General features: G+C 25.3%; 1 protein-coding gene across 1 annotated transcript; it reads right to left on the bottom strand.

Moving 5' to 3' along the window:
- Positions 1 to 1184: 1184 nt before the first annotated feature.
- LOC134835404 (nose resistant to fluoxetine protein 6) lies at positions 1185 to 11762 on the bottom strand. The gene is made up of 8 exons (XM_063850280.1): positions 11347 to 11762; positions 6714 to 6860; positions 6435 to 6658; positions 4675 to 4892; positions 4022 to 4613; positions 1672 to 2185; positions 1462 to 1607; positions 1185 to 1394 (listed from the first exon to the last, which is right to left on the bottom strand). The coding sequence occupies exons 1-8, from the start codon at positions 11705 to 11707 to the stop codon at positions 1185 to 1187; spliced, it is 2412 nt and encodes an 803-aa protein (XP_063706350.1). The 5' UTR covers positions 11708 to 11762.
- Positions 11763 to 16439: the final 4677 nt, after the last annotated feature.

Genomic DNA, 16439 nt, shown 5'->3' with positions numbered 1-16439 from the left:
ATATATTTTTTTTTCTAAATTCTTTCGCTAAACAAAAATAATTTTATAAATTTCTGTAGCTGAATATGAATATTTAAAAAAAAATTGGAATATAAAGCCTTTTCAAAGTTTCAAGTGCTAAATCCAAATTTTTACATTTTTTTTAGCTGAATATATAGACTTTAAAATTTTGGTTGCTTAATATAGGAAATTTTTTTAGCTGTACTGAAAGTTTTTTTTAATTTCAATGGCTGAATATAAAAATTTTTCATTTTTTTTGCTGAATATAAAGATTATGAAAAATTATTGCTGAGATGGAAAAATTATCTGTAGCTGAATATGAATGTTTAAAATAATTTGAATACTACAAAAAATAGTTCAAAATTTCGTAGATAGCTGAATCCAAAGTTTTCCCTAATTTTTTTAGCTGAATAGCTGAGATTTTTCAAATTTCACTTGCTGAATACAGAATATTTATTAGCTGAATATTTGAATTTCTATTGCTGAATAAAAATATATTTAAAACTTTGGAGCTGAATACAAATTTTTTAAAAATTTCTTTTGCTGAATATGAAAAGTTACATAAATTCCGCTGAATAGAAATAGCTGAATAAAAATATTTATAACATTTCTGTAGCTGAATAAGGCAAATTTAAAAAAAAATTATTGCTGAATATTTTAAAATTATTTAGAAGCTGAATACAAATATTTGTTTTGTCCGAACATTCGAAAATCTGTAAATTTCATCAAAAATTACCGATTTTGGTGTATTTCCATAGCTTTTCATAAAACTTTCAAGAATATTTTTCAATTTTTAGTAATTTTTGTATTAAAAATCGTATTTCAACGTAAAATTTTCTTTTAAAAATAATTTTTAAAAAAATTATTGAATTTTTTTTTCAAAAATATTTTGACAGTTATTTTTTGATATTCATTTTTTTCAATTTTAATTAAAAATTTTTTAAATCAATTTTTAATACACAAATATTGAATAACAAAAATATTAATTAAAATTAAAAATTGTAAAAAAAAAAGTTGGCATTTTGAAAAAAAGTATTTCAAACTTTTTTTTTTTTTGATTTTTTGGATTTGATGAATAAAAAAAAAAATAGAGAAATTTAATGAAAAAAACTTCATAGATTTGTTAATTCATTAAAATTTATTCTCTTAACTCAAACTTAATTCATAAATATAATTCTATATGGCTAACAAGTCTTCTTAATATTTTCTTCGTTCGTTATCGTCGCTATACTCGAGTCTGGCGATGATGAATTGTTATTTTCTGTCAGTATCACCTTGTTGTTTATTCTTTTTGTACGGAAAATCAACTTTTTCAGGTTGCTAAAAGGTGACTCAAAAAGCACTGTGAGAAGGTACGAAGTCAAAATGATGAAAAAATATTCATTCCAATTGATCTAAAACGGCAAAAAATGATTTCTCATTAGATTTTAACACAAAAAAGTGGAAAAATTAATCCCTTACCGTCATTCTGAGAAATTCGTAGTGCTCTGCCGTCCTCGTGTTCCCCACATTATAGAAGAAAATGGGAAATTGTGTGAGATACACAGCATAAGAAATTCGTGTTGTGACTAGAAATCCTTTCCATGAAAAGAATTTTGTAACGATATCTGCAAAAAAAAAAAATTTTCAGTATTTTTCCTCGCATTTCAGCGGAGACGCCTCGTCACTCACTATCATTATATCCTAAGTGCGACGTGAAAATGATCCACGCAAAAAAGGCGCACCATCCAATGGGCGACCAGGCAGCATAAATCGCGGCATGCGTTGGACTGTACTGATAATTAAGGGATCCCATTGGTGCGGGACCCACAAAAGAGGCAAGCATCAAAGCCGTACTCGTCCACCAGCCGAGTCGCAATTGAGCCGGAGTCAATTTAAGATCCTTGTAAATGCGCATAAAGTATCCCAGCAACACGCCGATGATGTAAACCGTGAGTCGGTGTGCCGGAATTATGTACATAAAGTCCGCCGTGTCGAAGAGTTGGCGGATACTGGTGCCGAAAAAGACGTAATTCGAGAGGTTTTTCGTGAATGTCACGTAATAACGGGCTGCCGTTGAGATGCTTGCGATACCAACGAGAAGCCAAAGAGATTTTTTGGGCCATTTCCACAGGAGAACGGCGAAAATTGGTGCTGTCATGAAGAGTTGCGTGTCGATGCCGATGTGATGGGTGTGGGTAAGGCACTGAAATTAAATTTTTTATCAGTTAAAATTATAGAATTAGAATTTATTTACGAAAAATACGGAAAGTTAAAATTTTTTTTTACATTTTTTTCAGATTTTTGTGAAAATTAATAACTTTTCACGAGTTTTTCCTAATAATTTTGGGAAAATTCAAGAATTTTTCATCAATTTTACTAAAAAATTTAAGATTTTTCCTTTTATTTTTCTCTAATTTTATTTAATCCGAATTTGTAAAAAAAATTAATTTTTTAAGTTTTTTGGAAAAATAATTTTTTTTACAAATAAAATTCAATTTAATTTTAAGAAAATTGTAAATTTTTAACTATTTTTTTATTTTTTTAAAAATTTTCGTAAATTTTTTGGAAAAATTATTTCGTACAATTTTTTCTTCGACTTCTCGAAAAAAAATTGTCAAAGTTTCGATAAAATTCATAAATTTTTTTATAACTTTTTCTAAAATTCATGATTTTTAACAAAATTTTTAGGTTTTTTTAAATTTTTATCAATTCTTTACAAATTTTGATACAAATTCAAAAAATTGAAAATATCAAAAATTTTCTTCTGACTTATAAATTTTAAAAAACCTAAAAATTTTGTTAAAAATCATGAATTTTTAGAAAAAATTATAAGAAAATTTATGAATTTTATGACGACTTTGACGATTTTTTTCTTCGAAAAGTCGAAATGAAAATTGTACGAAATAAGTTTTCATCAAATTTGCAAGAAAATTCATAAATTATTCGGAAAATTTCATGACGTTCCACAATTTTTCATAAATTTTCTTGAAATTTTATGATTTTCTAACAAAATTGGAAGAAAATTTCAGAAATTTATTAAAAAATTTGGAAAATTTTGAAAAATTGTGAACAAAAAAATATAAAAATTTGGAAAAAATCTAAAAATTTCAATTTTTTAATTTATGAAATTTTTTTTTTAAATTTTTCTTCAAATTTTTTTTAAAAATTTATTAAAAAATAAAAATCTCACCATATTCTCAAATCCAAAATAATTATGAATAAACATCAAATTTCGCCACCAATACATTTTACAAATGCCCGAATCGTTATCAAAATTCCATTCAACGGCAAAACGTACGTAAAAACAAAATTAAAAAGGCATCAAATACTCCTGAGCAAATTTTGGTCTTTTTTCCAAAAAATTTTTTAAAAAATATTTAAGAATTTTTGTATTTTTTTTCTTAAAAATTTTTTCAAAAAAATTATGTTTCAAAATTTTTGACAGTTTTTTTATGAAATATTTGGAATACTCTTAGGGTGGTATCAGTACCTACCGTGAACCTACCACCTACCGTGATTTTTGACTTTAACAAAAAAAATGTTTTCTCGTTATATTTTTTCAGGTTTTTTTATTTGTACGATTAGTTTAAGATCTAATCTCCATAACTGTGACATAAAATTACCTGATTTGTTAGTTTATGTCATCAAAATTGCGAGTTCAAAAAATCACGGTAGGTGGTAAATATGACATTTTTTTTGAAAATTTCAAATTTTTCAGAAATTTTCCATTAAAATGTAAAGTTTTTAAAATGCGTTGAATAGTTCATATCTGAAAACCATTTTTTTCTACCATGTACGGTTCAAAAGTTATTAACGTTCAAAGTTGAAATTCCTAACGATCACGGTAGGTACTGATACCACCCTATATCAATTTTAAATTATTATACCTCAATATAGACCATTAAAACAACTAAAATATTCATTAAGGATCAAAAATTCTTTGAATTTTGTCATTTTATATGAAAAAGTATTCAAAATTTTTTTTTTTATTTTTTTGCCATTTTTTGGAGCGGCCTTAATTAAAAAATAAAAATCTCACCATATTTTCAAATCCAAAATAATTATGAATAAACATCAAATTTCGCCACCAATACATTTTACAAATGCCCGAATGATGCGTTATCACCAAATTCCACTGCGGTCCCGATCCCATCAACGGCAAAACGTACGTACAGAACAAAATTAACGCTCCCAAAGGCGGCGCAATTCTCAAAAATCTCCCAATATACTCCTGAGCAAATTTTATCTTCTGTCCCCTTTGCAGCCTTCCAACGAGCGAATAAGTCGTCAACAGTCCACTCATCATAATAAACGGATCTGTGTAAAGTGACGCTGCTCTAGCAATTACGGTCCACGGTTGTCCTATAATTTCCGCCATCGCAGTCCGATTCGAGTACGGATTGAAGAGCAACGCCATCGATTTGTGCGAAATTATCAAAAGGTACGCATTAAAAGCTCGAATTCCATGCACACAAGCAATATCGTTCGGTTCCCGCTTGAAACTCAGCAGATTTTTCGTGTTTTTTATCAACGAAAAGGCCGTTATCCATTCGTTCGGATGCTCGGCAGACGTCATGTGTTCATAAAGTGAAGCAAAAACGGCAAAAAGACCGATAAACAGGAAGAACCCACTAGAAAAAACCAGAAAAATTTAAATTTAGACCGAATTCATGCGTAATTTTAAAAACTTACCAAGCAACTTTCGTTCCATTGTCTAGATTTTCGTGCCATTGTGGTTGCTTCACCTGACACATTTCCTGTTCGACACGAATTTTGAACTCGATTCCGGTATTTGCCGTAAAATTCCGCATGTAAATCTTCATCGAATCTTCGACTTCGTGATGAGTGCACGTCGAGGGCACACAAACGCCCCAATTGATGGTCGAGAAGCGCGGAACACGATGGCCAGGCTGTAACAAAAGACAAGTCATTGTAAGATTGGAATGTTGCATTATCAATTAAAAAAGTGCCTGAGGATGATGTCAGATACATATTTGACATGATGAACTTGAATAATGAATCTTCTTTATTATCGGATAAGTCTATAAAAATTCTGATGGGAGATAATAAAATGACATTTTTCTTTGTTTGATTTTAAAATGTTAATGAAAAAAATGTAGAAGAAAAAATATAAATTTGCTTTAATTTTAAAAAAATACAAGTTTTAAGCTGTCAAGGTATTAATTAAAAAATTTTACTGAAATTTAATTTTTTAATTAATTTTAATTTAATTTTTTAAATAAATTTTAATTTAATTTTTTAAATAAATTTTAATTTAATTTTTCAAACAAATTTTAATTTAATTTTTTAAATAAATTTTAATTTAATTTTTTAAATAAATTTTAATTTAATTTTTTAAATAAATTTTAATTTAATTTTTTAAATAAATTTTAATTTAATTTTTTAAATAAATTTTAATTTAATTTTTTAAATAAATTTTAATTTTTAAATAATTTAATAATTTTTAATAATTTTTTAAATAAATTTTAATTTAATTTTTTAAATAAGTTTTAATTTAATTTTTCAAACAAATTTTAATTTAATTTTTTATAAATTTTAATTATATATTTTTTTTTCAATTTTTAATTAATATTTTTAAATTTCAAAATAAAAACAGGTTCACTTTTTTATTCCAATTTACGAATTTTTTTAGGATATTAAGATTGACAAAACTCTTAAAATTGCTTGAAATTAAAATTTAATTTAAAATTAATTAAAATTTTTAGAAAAACAGCAAAAATTTTAAATGATTAGAAAAAAATAAAATTCTTATAATTTTTACAGATGACGTTTTTCTTTTTTGATTAAATTTCAAATTTTCATAATTTAGAATTTCTTTAAAAATAAAGAAAAATAATTTTGCTAAAAAAATTAACTTTTAAAATTTGAAAGCTAGAATTTTTGTGGGATTTTAATTGAAATTTATAAAAATATTTTGAAGTTCTTTCAATAAAAAAAATTAAAATTTTCAAAACATTTATATTTTTTGTCTGAATTTTTTGAAAAAACCCAAATGGAACATGAAAACATGAAAAATAAATTAAATCGCAGGTTAAATCGCCTCACTAAAGAGTTTTATGATGAAAAATGATAAAAAAATAAAAATTTTATCAATAATATTTTCCAAGAATTCCCCTAAGCTGCTATTAATGAGTCTCATTAGTCTCTCCCTCGCAGTCACGAATGCCGATAACGAACATTTTCCGGGTAAACACTAATGACTAACACTTCAGATATGAGTAAAGCACCACTTGACCTTCCTCTTTTGCATATCTTGCATATGCATTAAAGGCTTTACGATTGCCATTTATAATAATTGTGTAATAATCACTTTATTCAATCAACACTCCTCACGTGTTTACAAATCATCTTTTGTCTTGGCAGCAATTATTATCACAACAGGTCGTGTTCTAAGTAGCTCAGGAATGTTTGAAAGCGAAATTTTTACTTACATCATCGAATTCACTTTTAAATACGCCGTAGGATTGCGCGAGTTTATTAATTGTCGACAACTTGGGAGATGGATGTTTCACATCTGGCTGCAAGTAAACCAAGCAATATTGACCTTGAAACTGCCCATCAGGCTCTTCAACACTCAAACATTCGTCAAAATCGCCAAATTGATTGATATTGCCATTCAAGATGCCAGCGGAGATTTTTGCTGAGGAGTCGTGCACTGAGAAAAAATTGAAAATTAGCTTGGAAATTTAAGAAATTGGGAAAAAACTTACTTTTAAGTGCCCACAGCTCCATTTTCTCCAGGTACGTGAGGAATTTGCGAGTGTGGATTTTACACAAATTAGACGCAGTTTTTGCCTTTGATGCCATAAACGGGTGTGACACTTGCAACATACGTGCACTCAATACTTTTATGACATCTGTGTACAAAATTAGAAAAACAGTAAACAAATTAATTTGGAATATGAAACTTTTAAATATTATTAAGGTTATTATCCTTCAAAAGTTACATCATTATTTTATAATAAAATAGATGTCTTTAAAGAAGTGTAATTAAATTTAATGTCTTTAAAAGTATAATAAAAAATTATTTGAAATTAAAAAGTTTCTTAATTTTTTTATTTAACAAAATAAAAAATTTAAATAATGCAAAAAAAATATTTTTATTAAAAAAGTTTAAAAAATAAAAATTAAATTTAAAAATAAATGAAAAAAAAAAATAAAATAAAAAATTATTTAAAATGATAAAAAGTTTGCTATTTAAATTTGAAAATATTAAAATAATTATTTATTAATTAATTAATTTTATAATTAATTATTTTATTTAAATTAAAAAATATATTTTAAATATAATTTTTAAATTTTTGTGAAATTATTTTAAAAAAAAGATAAAATTAACTTTTTTATTGCTTTAATTTTTTTAATATTAATTAATTTTTTGTTTTATTTATTTATTTTTTTTTTAATAAAGTTATTTTTCATTTATTTTAAAATTTCATTTTTTATTATTTAAACTTTTTTTAATAATAATATTTTTAATTTATTTTAGGTATTTTTTTTTTCTTTTAAAGAAAAAATGTTAAAAATAACCCTTTGTTTGTAAACCTTAAAATTAAATATTTTAACGTTAACTATTATCATAAATTGTCTTTCATCTTCCATTTCAGGTTACGTATAAATTAAGTACAATGTCAAGGTGAATTTCTTTAAACACTTTTGTTTTCTTTTGCGTGTTCCATAAATATCTTAATATAATACAAAGTGAAATTTTGCAATATTACAACTTAATTCAACTCATCATTAATTACAACTTTTTACGAAATTTCATAAAAAACTTATTAAAAATTTAATTTGCAATGTTGTTATTCTTTCAATAATTTTTGACTATAAATTTATCAAAAAAAATATTATTAATTTAAAAAATTCAGTAAATATTAATCAAATAAATTTAAATAAAAAAAAAAAATTAATAAAAAATCAACTAAATTTCATAAAAAAACACGACAAATCCAAAATTTCACATTTTTTCGCAAGATCACAAGACCTTTTGTGTAAACGATCGCAATAAACTAAATTCATTACAAAACACCGCCCACCTTGTTCAATGCAAATTAATGATCGTTCACGCCGTTTTTCGATTACTTACATTAAATATAAAAAACATCTCACTTCTATAAAGATGTAATACGTGCGTAAAAGAAATTCAGGTCTGACACTTGTTTATTTACATTAAATATTAAAACAACGAAAATTACATGAATTATCAATAAATTTCCGAATCGATATTTTTTTTTCCTTGTCAAAAATTATAATGAACGGACATTAAATATAATTGCAACAAAGTAACTGCAATTATTATTTAAATATTATTGTAATTTTATGAAATTACAGAAATTACAAATATTAAACTTTAAAAGTTCAAGAGTGATATATTATCTTATGATATTCTAATGACTTGTCGCGGAGGTAGTTTGCATTTAAAGTACTTCATTAAGCATCATTATATTGTTGTAGCAATAAAAAACTTCAACAAGTTATTTTTCTCATCATATTTCACAGTAAAATCTATGACTGTTGTAGAATTTTTCAGGTAATTGACCTGAACTGACAATTCGTGCGAGAAATGTATAATTTTTTTTTCTTGGAGTGCATCCATCATTTTTGCCATATCTTTACATAAAATAGGTATGAGTTTTAGATTTATTGTGAGTTATATCATTTTCTCATGCTGTATGTGAACTAAGGTGTAATAATTTGCATTTTTTTTATAAAAGTTGACCTTAACGAAAGTGAAATGAAAAAAAAATTAATATTTAAGATAATTTTAAAATTTTTTTAATTGTTTGATTTATAATTTTTTTAATTTCATTATTTTTAAATTTTTTAATAAATTAAAAAAATATTTTTAATTAGATAAATATTATTGAAATATTAAATTAAATTAGAAAAATTAAAAATTTTTTAAAATTAATTAAAAAATAATAATTATAAAAAATTATTAAAAATAATTATTTTTTAATTTATTATTTTTATTATTTTTTTAAATTTAATTTAATATTTTAATAATATTTATTTAATTAAAAATATTTTTTAAATTAAATAATTTTTTTTTATTTTAATTTATTTAATTTTTAGAAAAAAACGGAAAAAATATACACCATAATGAAAATTGATTCAACCTTTTTATTTAAAAAATACCTTGTAGTAGATCAATTACTATCATCATGAACAATAATTTCATTATTATTATTAAACACCAACATTGTGATAAGGCACTAAATCATAATCTTACATCAACAATCATGCAAAATTGCCCTGATGATGTGACTTGTGACAGCAATTTGTACAAAAATTACTCATTATATAAAGAAATGCAATTTTACGTTTTTTTTTAAACAAATGCCGATAGCTACAATATACCTTCATACACAATAAATAAAAAAAAATCATGCAAAATTTTCGATTACATTTGTTCACCAATGTAAAATTTCTTTTATAGTTTTTTTTTCGTTTGTTGCACAATTTGACGTGTATGTAATACAAAAACTGATTTTTTTATGATGAATTTTTGTGTGGTTTAACAATTAGGTGACATTCTTGTCTGTAGTATCAGTTTTAACGTAAATTAATGTTATTCGTGTTAATAGCAAAAATTATTATAAAATTTAATGGTTTTATTGGTTACAAGGATGTTGACGTTTTTTGTAGTAAATGCAAAAATTAATATGAACATTTTGAGTCATTAAGACATCCTTTTAGTTTTTTTACTACAATTTTAGATAGTCATGTTGGTTCTGCTCGTAATTACTTAATTTACTTGCAACACCTTGATGTAGCTCTTAATTTTGTTTGTTTGTGAAGCGTTCAATCATAATATTGTACTGATTATTTAATTGTAATAATTCACACACGTAGCTTCTTATAGTGTTGTACAGTGTGTTTATTTATTTTTAACTATATCTTAGAATATTTTGACTTAAACTAAAAATTAATTTTAAGTTGAAATAGTCAAATATTTTTTGGATTTTAAATTAAAATTCGAGAAAAAATACCGATCTTTTGTTTTTTTTTTTTTTTTAATTTATTAAACTGTGTAAAGAATTAGTCAGTTAATTTAATTAATTTTAGTTAATTAAACTAAAGTTTAAGTCATAAGTAAAATAGTTTTAAATTTGGACCTAATAAGTCTTAATAAGTCAAAATATTTTTTATACAATTGAAATTCTTATTCCAGACGGGATAGGTATAAGTAATTTATAATATTAATATTTTTATTTATTAAAATTTTTATTTTTTTTTTTTTTAATTTTTCAAATTTGTAAAGAAAAAATATTCATTTCTAATATTTTACTATTTTTTTACAGGTTGGAAAAAATTATTTGGTTTTTGATTAATAAACTACTAGAATTAATAAAAACTCGAGATGTCTTTGACGCATAATGAAAAACAAAATGTATAAAGTGGTTTCTAACAATTTATTATTTGCGTTAAAATTTTAATGCATACCAATTTAAATTAAATTAATAATTTTTTGATCATTTGACAACTCCCTTGTTATAAATTTTTTAGCCGCTGTCACTGCTAAAGTTCATAAAAAAATACAGCCTTTATTGAAAGTACATTAGTTAATCATCTAGGAAGCACCAGACGGAAAGCTAATATCTGCATGAGTTCAACTAAACTCTAAATCTCAGTCCAGAAAGAAACTTTCCGAAAGAACTAATTTTATGAACACATTTCAGACTTCCCAAATAAGACAAGGTAACTGGAAAAAATCAATTCTTAACAATTGGCTTATAATTTATAGCTTAAAACATTTTCACGCATTATTTTTTTCTCTTTATGATAATTTATAATTAAATTAGAATTCAATCTATGATCCCAAACGACCGTCATACGGTAAATAAATTTATAATTGATCCCTTCCAATGTAAAGTAAATTTTTTAACTGCTGATGAACAAGAAGAATTGGAAGCAATTTGAAGTGGGGAGTATCTGATTGAGGACCTCCATAGTTTCCATAGTTTCTCCACAATTTTTCTTAACATTTATTTGTTTTCCATAATTTTTCGAACAATAATTTAATATTTAATGGCAATAAATAGTATTGATCAGTATTATTGTTCCATGACTCTAACTAAGTGTTTAATAGAATTAATTTTTAGTGCGCATATTAAAAACACACTCATTTTGATTTTACAATACGTAAACTTTTAATTTTTGCAATTCAAGTCTACATTTTATAACGATCAAGAATCTATTTAATTTTATTTAATTTAATTTTTGAAAACTTAAGTAGAATCAATTTAAATCACTTTTTTCACATCAAGAAATTATTCATCAAAATTAGTTAAACTCCCTGTACCAAAAGACGTACCTAATAATTAATAACAACAATGCACTTACCTTCTTCATTAACATTATAATCATTAGCATTATTATTTTTCTTATTATCTCGATCTTCTACTATTATTTTACTATCACGTTGCTCATCATGCTCACTACCATTCACAACTTGCTTAATTTCATATTTCACCGTGTTATTGGCAATACTTCGTCCTTCGCCATCTTCAATGATGCTTTCTAGCATGCCAATTTGCTTAAGACTTATATTTTCCGTTTTCGCGAATAAAAGTGACTCAATGTCCTGCTGAAGCGATCGATGAAGACAAATATTGTCGTTGGCACAAACATCCTTATCGACCAGGAGATACGCGTTCATGACAAGAAGTGTCAGAGTTATGAACAGATATTTGATAATCGTCATTTTTATTATTTTTTTTTTATTTTTTTTTTCCACGTGAGTTATAATAACAAAAGAAAGATTTTTATCGAGGCAAGTGCAAACATCGTGAATTATAACATAATTTTTTTTAATTATTATTTATGTTTGTAGATTACTTAATTCACTTTTTTTGCTTGTTTTTTCATATGAACGAGCGAATTGCATACCAAGAATTTATAAATTCACTTTTTCAGACAATTTTAAAAATTTCGAGATTATATAAGTTCTTGCTTTTCGAATTTTTTTTTTCGTTGTTTCATCCACACAGGCACACGACTCGAAGAATACTAAATTCAGTGAATCAATTTTCGATTATTAAAAGCAAGAGTACTTCAGTCTCTATGCATAACATGACTTAACTTCTATACACACGTACGTACGTCCATCTATACAAGAAATTTTGCATTTTTATGTACTTTAACGCACGCATACTTAGTACATAGTTAGTATGCTCAGTAGTAACTTAGTCGAGGGAATTCTTCGGAGTGAGTCTTTTGTTGGTAAACTTGTGTGTTAAAAATAGACGACGAACTGTCACAAATTGATTTGCAAATAAAATGCTAATAAAACGTAATTTTTACGCTTTGTTCGTTTATAAAAATTTTGTGTATTCATGACACGTGAGTGTTTTGCCATATTTTGACAAAAAACTACTGTTTTTGATCAAATTTAATTTAATTATGTAACAATAGTTTTTATGCTTCTTCAATCAAATGACATTTAATGTCAACCAAAAGGAATCCGTTAAAAGTACATTTATATGATAAAAAGCGCTCTCAAAGTTTTCATGACGAGCATTGATAAGAAACCACCTATTTTCATACATAATGTATGAGAAATGGAACAAATTCGTCAATGAAGTAATAAAAGACGATTATGAAAATTAAAAAATAAATAATACATGTCAAAAATCTGGCTGAAGGTTGAATTGCTTCCTGATTCGATTACTCAAAAATGTAAATATGCAAGTTTTCTGTGAAATAATAGTTTCACTTCCAAGTAATGCACAGCGATTGTTCAGCGATCTATGACAAAAAAAAACCACATGATGGTTAGATATTAAAAAAAAATATTTAAACCACGAAATCCTTTATAAATTTTCTAATCTACAATTTTTAATTATTAGTTATTTGGTCAAACATTTTTTTTAAACATAAATAAGGTTGTTCCGAATTATTTTGAAATTTTCTTGTTTTAATTTTCAAGAGTTTTTATTTTAATTTTACAATTTAAATTTTTTTATTCAATTGAAATAAAAAAATACAAATTTTTAATTTTAGGATTAAAAATTATAAAAATCCAAATAATAAAATTTTCTATAAAATTAAAAATATTTTTATAATTTCTTATAAATTAATTTTACTTAATAATAATTTTTTTTCAACATAATTACTTAACTTTATTTTTTAAATTAAAAAAAAATTGATAGGGGAAGATGGGGCACATTCAGACGGAAAACTTTGACTGCCCAGAAATCATAGAATTCTAAAGATATTCAAAAAATTTTTGATGCCATTTTGTAGCTTGGAACCATTTTGCTCCAACTGTTATTTTTATGCTCGAAAAAAAGTCATTTGTTTGAAAATGCCCCATGTATGGGGCAGTTTCAGACAGTCACTTAAAATGGCTCTTATAGAACACGGAAAAAATCAAAACACGTCAAAATTTTTTATTTTTTTTAAAATTTCATATTGTGAAATATTAAAGTTTTTGAAAAATTAAAAGTTAAAATTATTTTAATTCTTAAATTAACGATTGAAAAAGTAGACAAGGGTCCAAAAATATTATCCCCATACAATTATTTTTTCTTTGAAGCTTTTACATTTTTTCAAAAATTGAAAATTTACAAAACACCCTTCAAATTCATCTTTTAAAAAATTTCAAAATTTTTTTTTTTGGAGCTTAGGAGCTTTGGCCTTAAAATGCCGTCATTTTGACATTTTTGATTTTTGAAAATTTCAATAAAAATCAATAAAAAAAAAATTGCCCCGTGTCTGAAATTACCCCATCTTCCCCTATTTATTAATTTTATGTTTTTAAATATACCTAATTTCTTTTTAAAGTCAATTATTTTTAAACAAAAAATATTTAAAATTAAATTTAATAAAAAAAAAACATTTTGTATTTTAATAATTTTTAATATTTGATATGTTCATATATTTTTGTTCAATAAATTAGCACCTCAAAAACGAATAAAAACAAAAATTAATTACTTTGTATTAGAATAATATGAGAACCAGTTCTGATAATGATTCATATTGCAAAGTGCATATACCTGCGTAGCAAACCACACAAAAGTTGCGTGACCCACTTTTTATCACTTATTCTTTAGTCTATGTCTTTTTTATAAATTCAAGTAAATAAATGCGTCTATAGTTCAATAACTAGAGCTAGCAAAACCAGCTTGATGACAATGACATTAGAATTCTTGTATGTAATTAATTTTACACATAAAGTTCATTTAGAAAAAATAAACAAGTTTCTTCTAGCTGTGAAAAGACTTTAAAGGTCAAATGCGCCGGTTCTTCTTTGTTTTTTTTTGCTTTATTTTGAATCATTTGTCATAAATTAATTTATTCTATTCTCATGTATTTATGATAAAATATTGTTTATTTATGAAGTCAGCAATTTCGTTAGAAGGAACAAAGATCATCCTTATCGAAAATAAAATTTTATCTTTCGTTAATTTGTAAAAAAATTTTTAAAAAACTGCAAAAAAAAAGTTAAAATTTTGATAAATTTTCCAAATTTTGGTCTATGAAATAATCAGGTCGATTTTTTAGGAAAAATTCTAATTTTCGAACAATTGGTCAAGAACTCTTTGTGATCTTTAAAAACTTGATGTAGTCCAGTTTTGTCACCTCACTGCTCATTCACATGCATTTTTATTACATTTTGTCCAATCTAATACAAAATTCGTTCATGTATCATAAAATTCATATATTTGCATTAAATATTATGGTTTCTATTGTGTTATTACGTCAAATTTTTGCGGCTTTTTGAACAATGCAAAATTATTGCATTAAACGAACATTAACTAAAGACAATTATGACGTCTAAAATTATAACAATGAATCGAAGTGATGCTCATTCGCGAATAATTTGACCTTAACATCGTGCGACGTGATTCGTTTAACTAATATTTAGATTATTAAACAATAAAAATGAAACAAACTACCTGACGATCGTCATGTTTGCCCAAGCTGATCCACACTCCGATTCAATTAGCTTCATTTTACGATTTTTTTTGTTAAAAGGAAACATCTCTATTTAAAGCAAAAGGTATGTAAGATTAATATTCATCAAGAGACGTCGTTTGGTTAGTTTATACAGAACGAACGTCAATCAGAAAATATTCTAAACTTTTTTGTTTGATTTTGTATTCAAGGGATGCTCGATCGGTCGACGCTTCGTCAATGCGGATTTTCCTATTTTTGTTGAACTGAAACGGAATGGATGGAATTTCAATTGATTCTTGATGATTTGGAACAATTCTTTTAAGGTAAGTTTATTACAGGATATTAAAAGTTTTGGAGTTTAAATCTTAATTTAATTCATCGTGGATAGTGTGCAAAAAATTTTTAGGACTCTCATTCAGGTAAGTAAATGAATTAAATATTTCACGTAAAGCCAAAATACAGGTGCTTCCATGGACTTCAAAGACATTTTCAATTAAAAATCTTGACAACTATCACCAAGTTTGCTATCTACAAGACACTCATAAGGCCAGTCGTATTATATGGGTCTGAAACTCAACCAATTATCAAGAGCGATGAATATCTGTTACTCTCTTTTGAGCATAAGGTTCTCAGAACAATACTAATATAAGGAAAAGGGGGAATGCAGACGTAGATACAAATTTAAAGATTAAGTTCATAAAGATCAGAAAAAATAACTCATTCAGCTTTCATTTTCTCAAAGCACGTAGAAACGTGAAAATATCAGAAACAAGTTATCGACATTGAAATCTGGAATCGAATAAAAATCTTCCACTTGCCGGGCGGATGTTCTGATCATTAAGCTATGTATAAGCGAGAACTATATTCTGCTATTAGGGTAGTCTCATCTCGTTTAGACATAGCTTAATGGTCAGAATATTCGCCCGGCAAGTAGAAGACTGTGGTTTGATTCTAGTCTATGTCAAATTTTTTTCTGATTTCTACGTTTTTACGTGTTCTGAGAAATTTAAGCTGAATTAGTTTTTATTTATTTCATGGATGCGTCGTATTAGACATTATATTCATAGTGTTAATGTGTGAAATTAGCGGACTTGGGCTAAATTGATAAAGATAATCTGGGCAAAAGAGGCTCAGGAATCATACATTTTTGTTCAAAATAAATCTGACAGTTATTTTCACTGATCTGCATAGATTGGGATTTCTCTGCCTCTCGGTACTTGTACCATTTGTGAAGATTAAGTTCTTATTATTCTTGAAACTCTAAATTCTATGAACCATACAATGTTTATAGCTCTGAAATAATAAAAAAAAAATAATTAAACAAGATTAATTAATCAAATTATAAACTTGACTCATTGAACTTCACTTAACTTCATTCAAGTTTTTGATCAAAGAAGTTGTAAAAGTTGTCGAAAAACGAAAAACTTTAGCATATTTTGATACAGATTTGCAAAAAAATTGAATGAAAAAAGTAAATAAGAAAAAAGTTTCCAAATAGGAATTTAATTGAAAAAACTAAAGTACTAAAATTAGGA

The sequence above is a fragment of the Culicoides brevitarsis genome, chromosome 3 (assembly GCF_036172545.1).
Source record: "Culicoides brevitarsis isolate CSIRO-B50_1 chromosome 3, AGI_CSIRO_Cbre_v1, whole genome shotgun sequence".
NCBI classification, from domain to species: Eukaryota; Metazoa; Arthropoda; class Insecta; order Diptera; family Ceratopogonidae; genus Culicoides; species Culicoides brevitarsis.
This window is presented reverse-complemented; position numbering and strand designations above follow the sequence as displayed.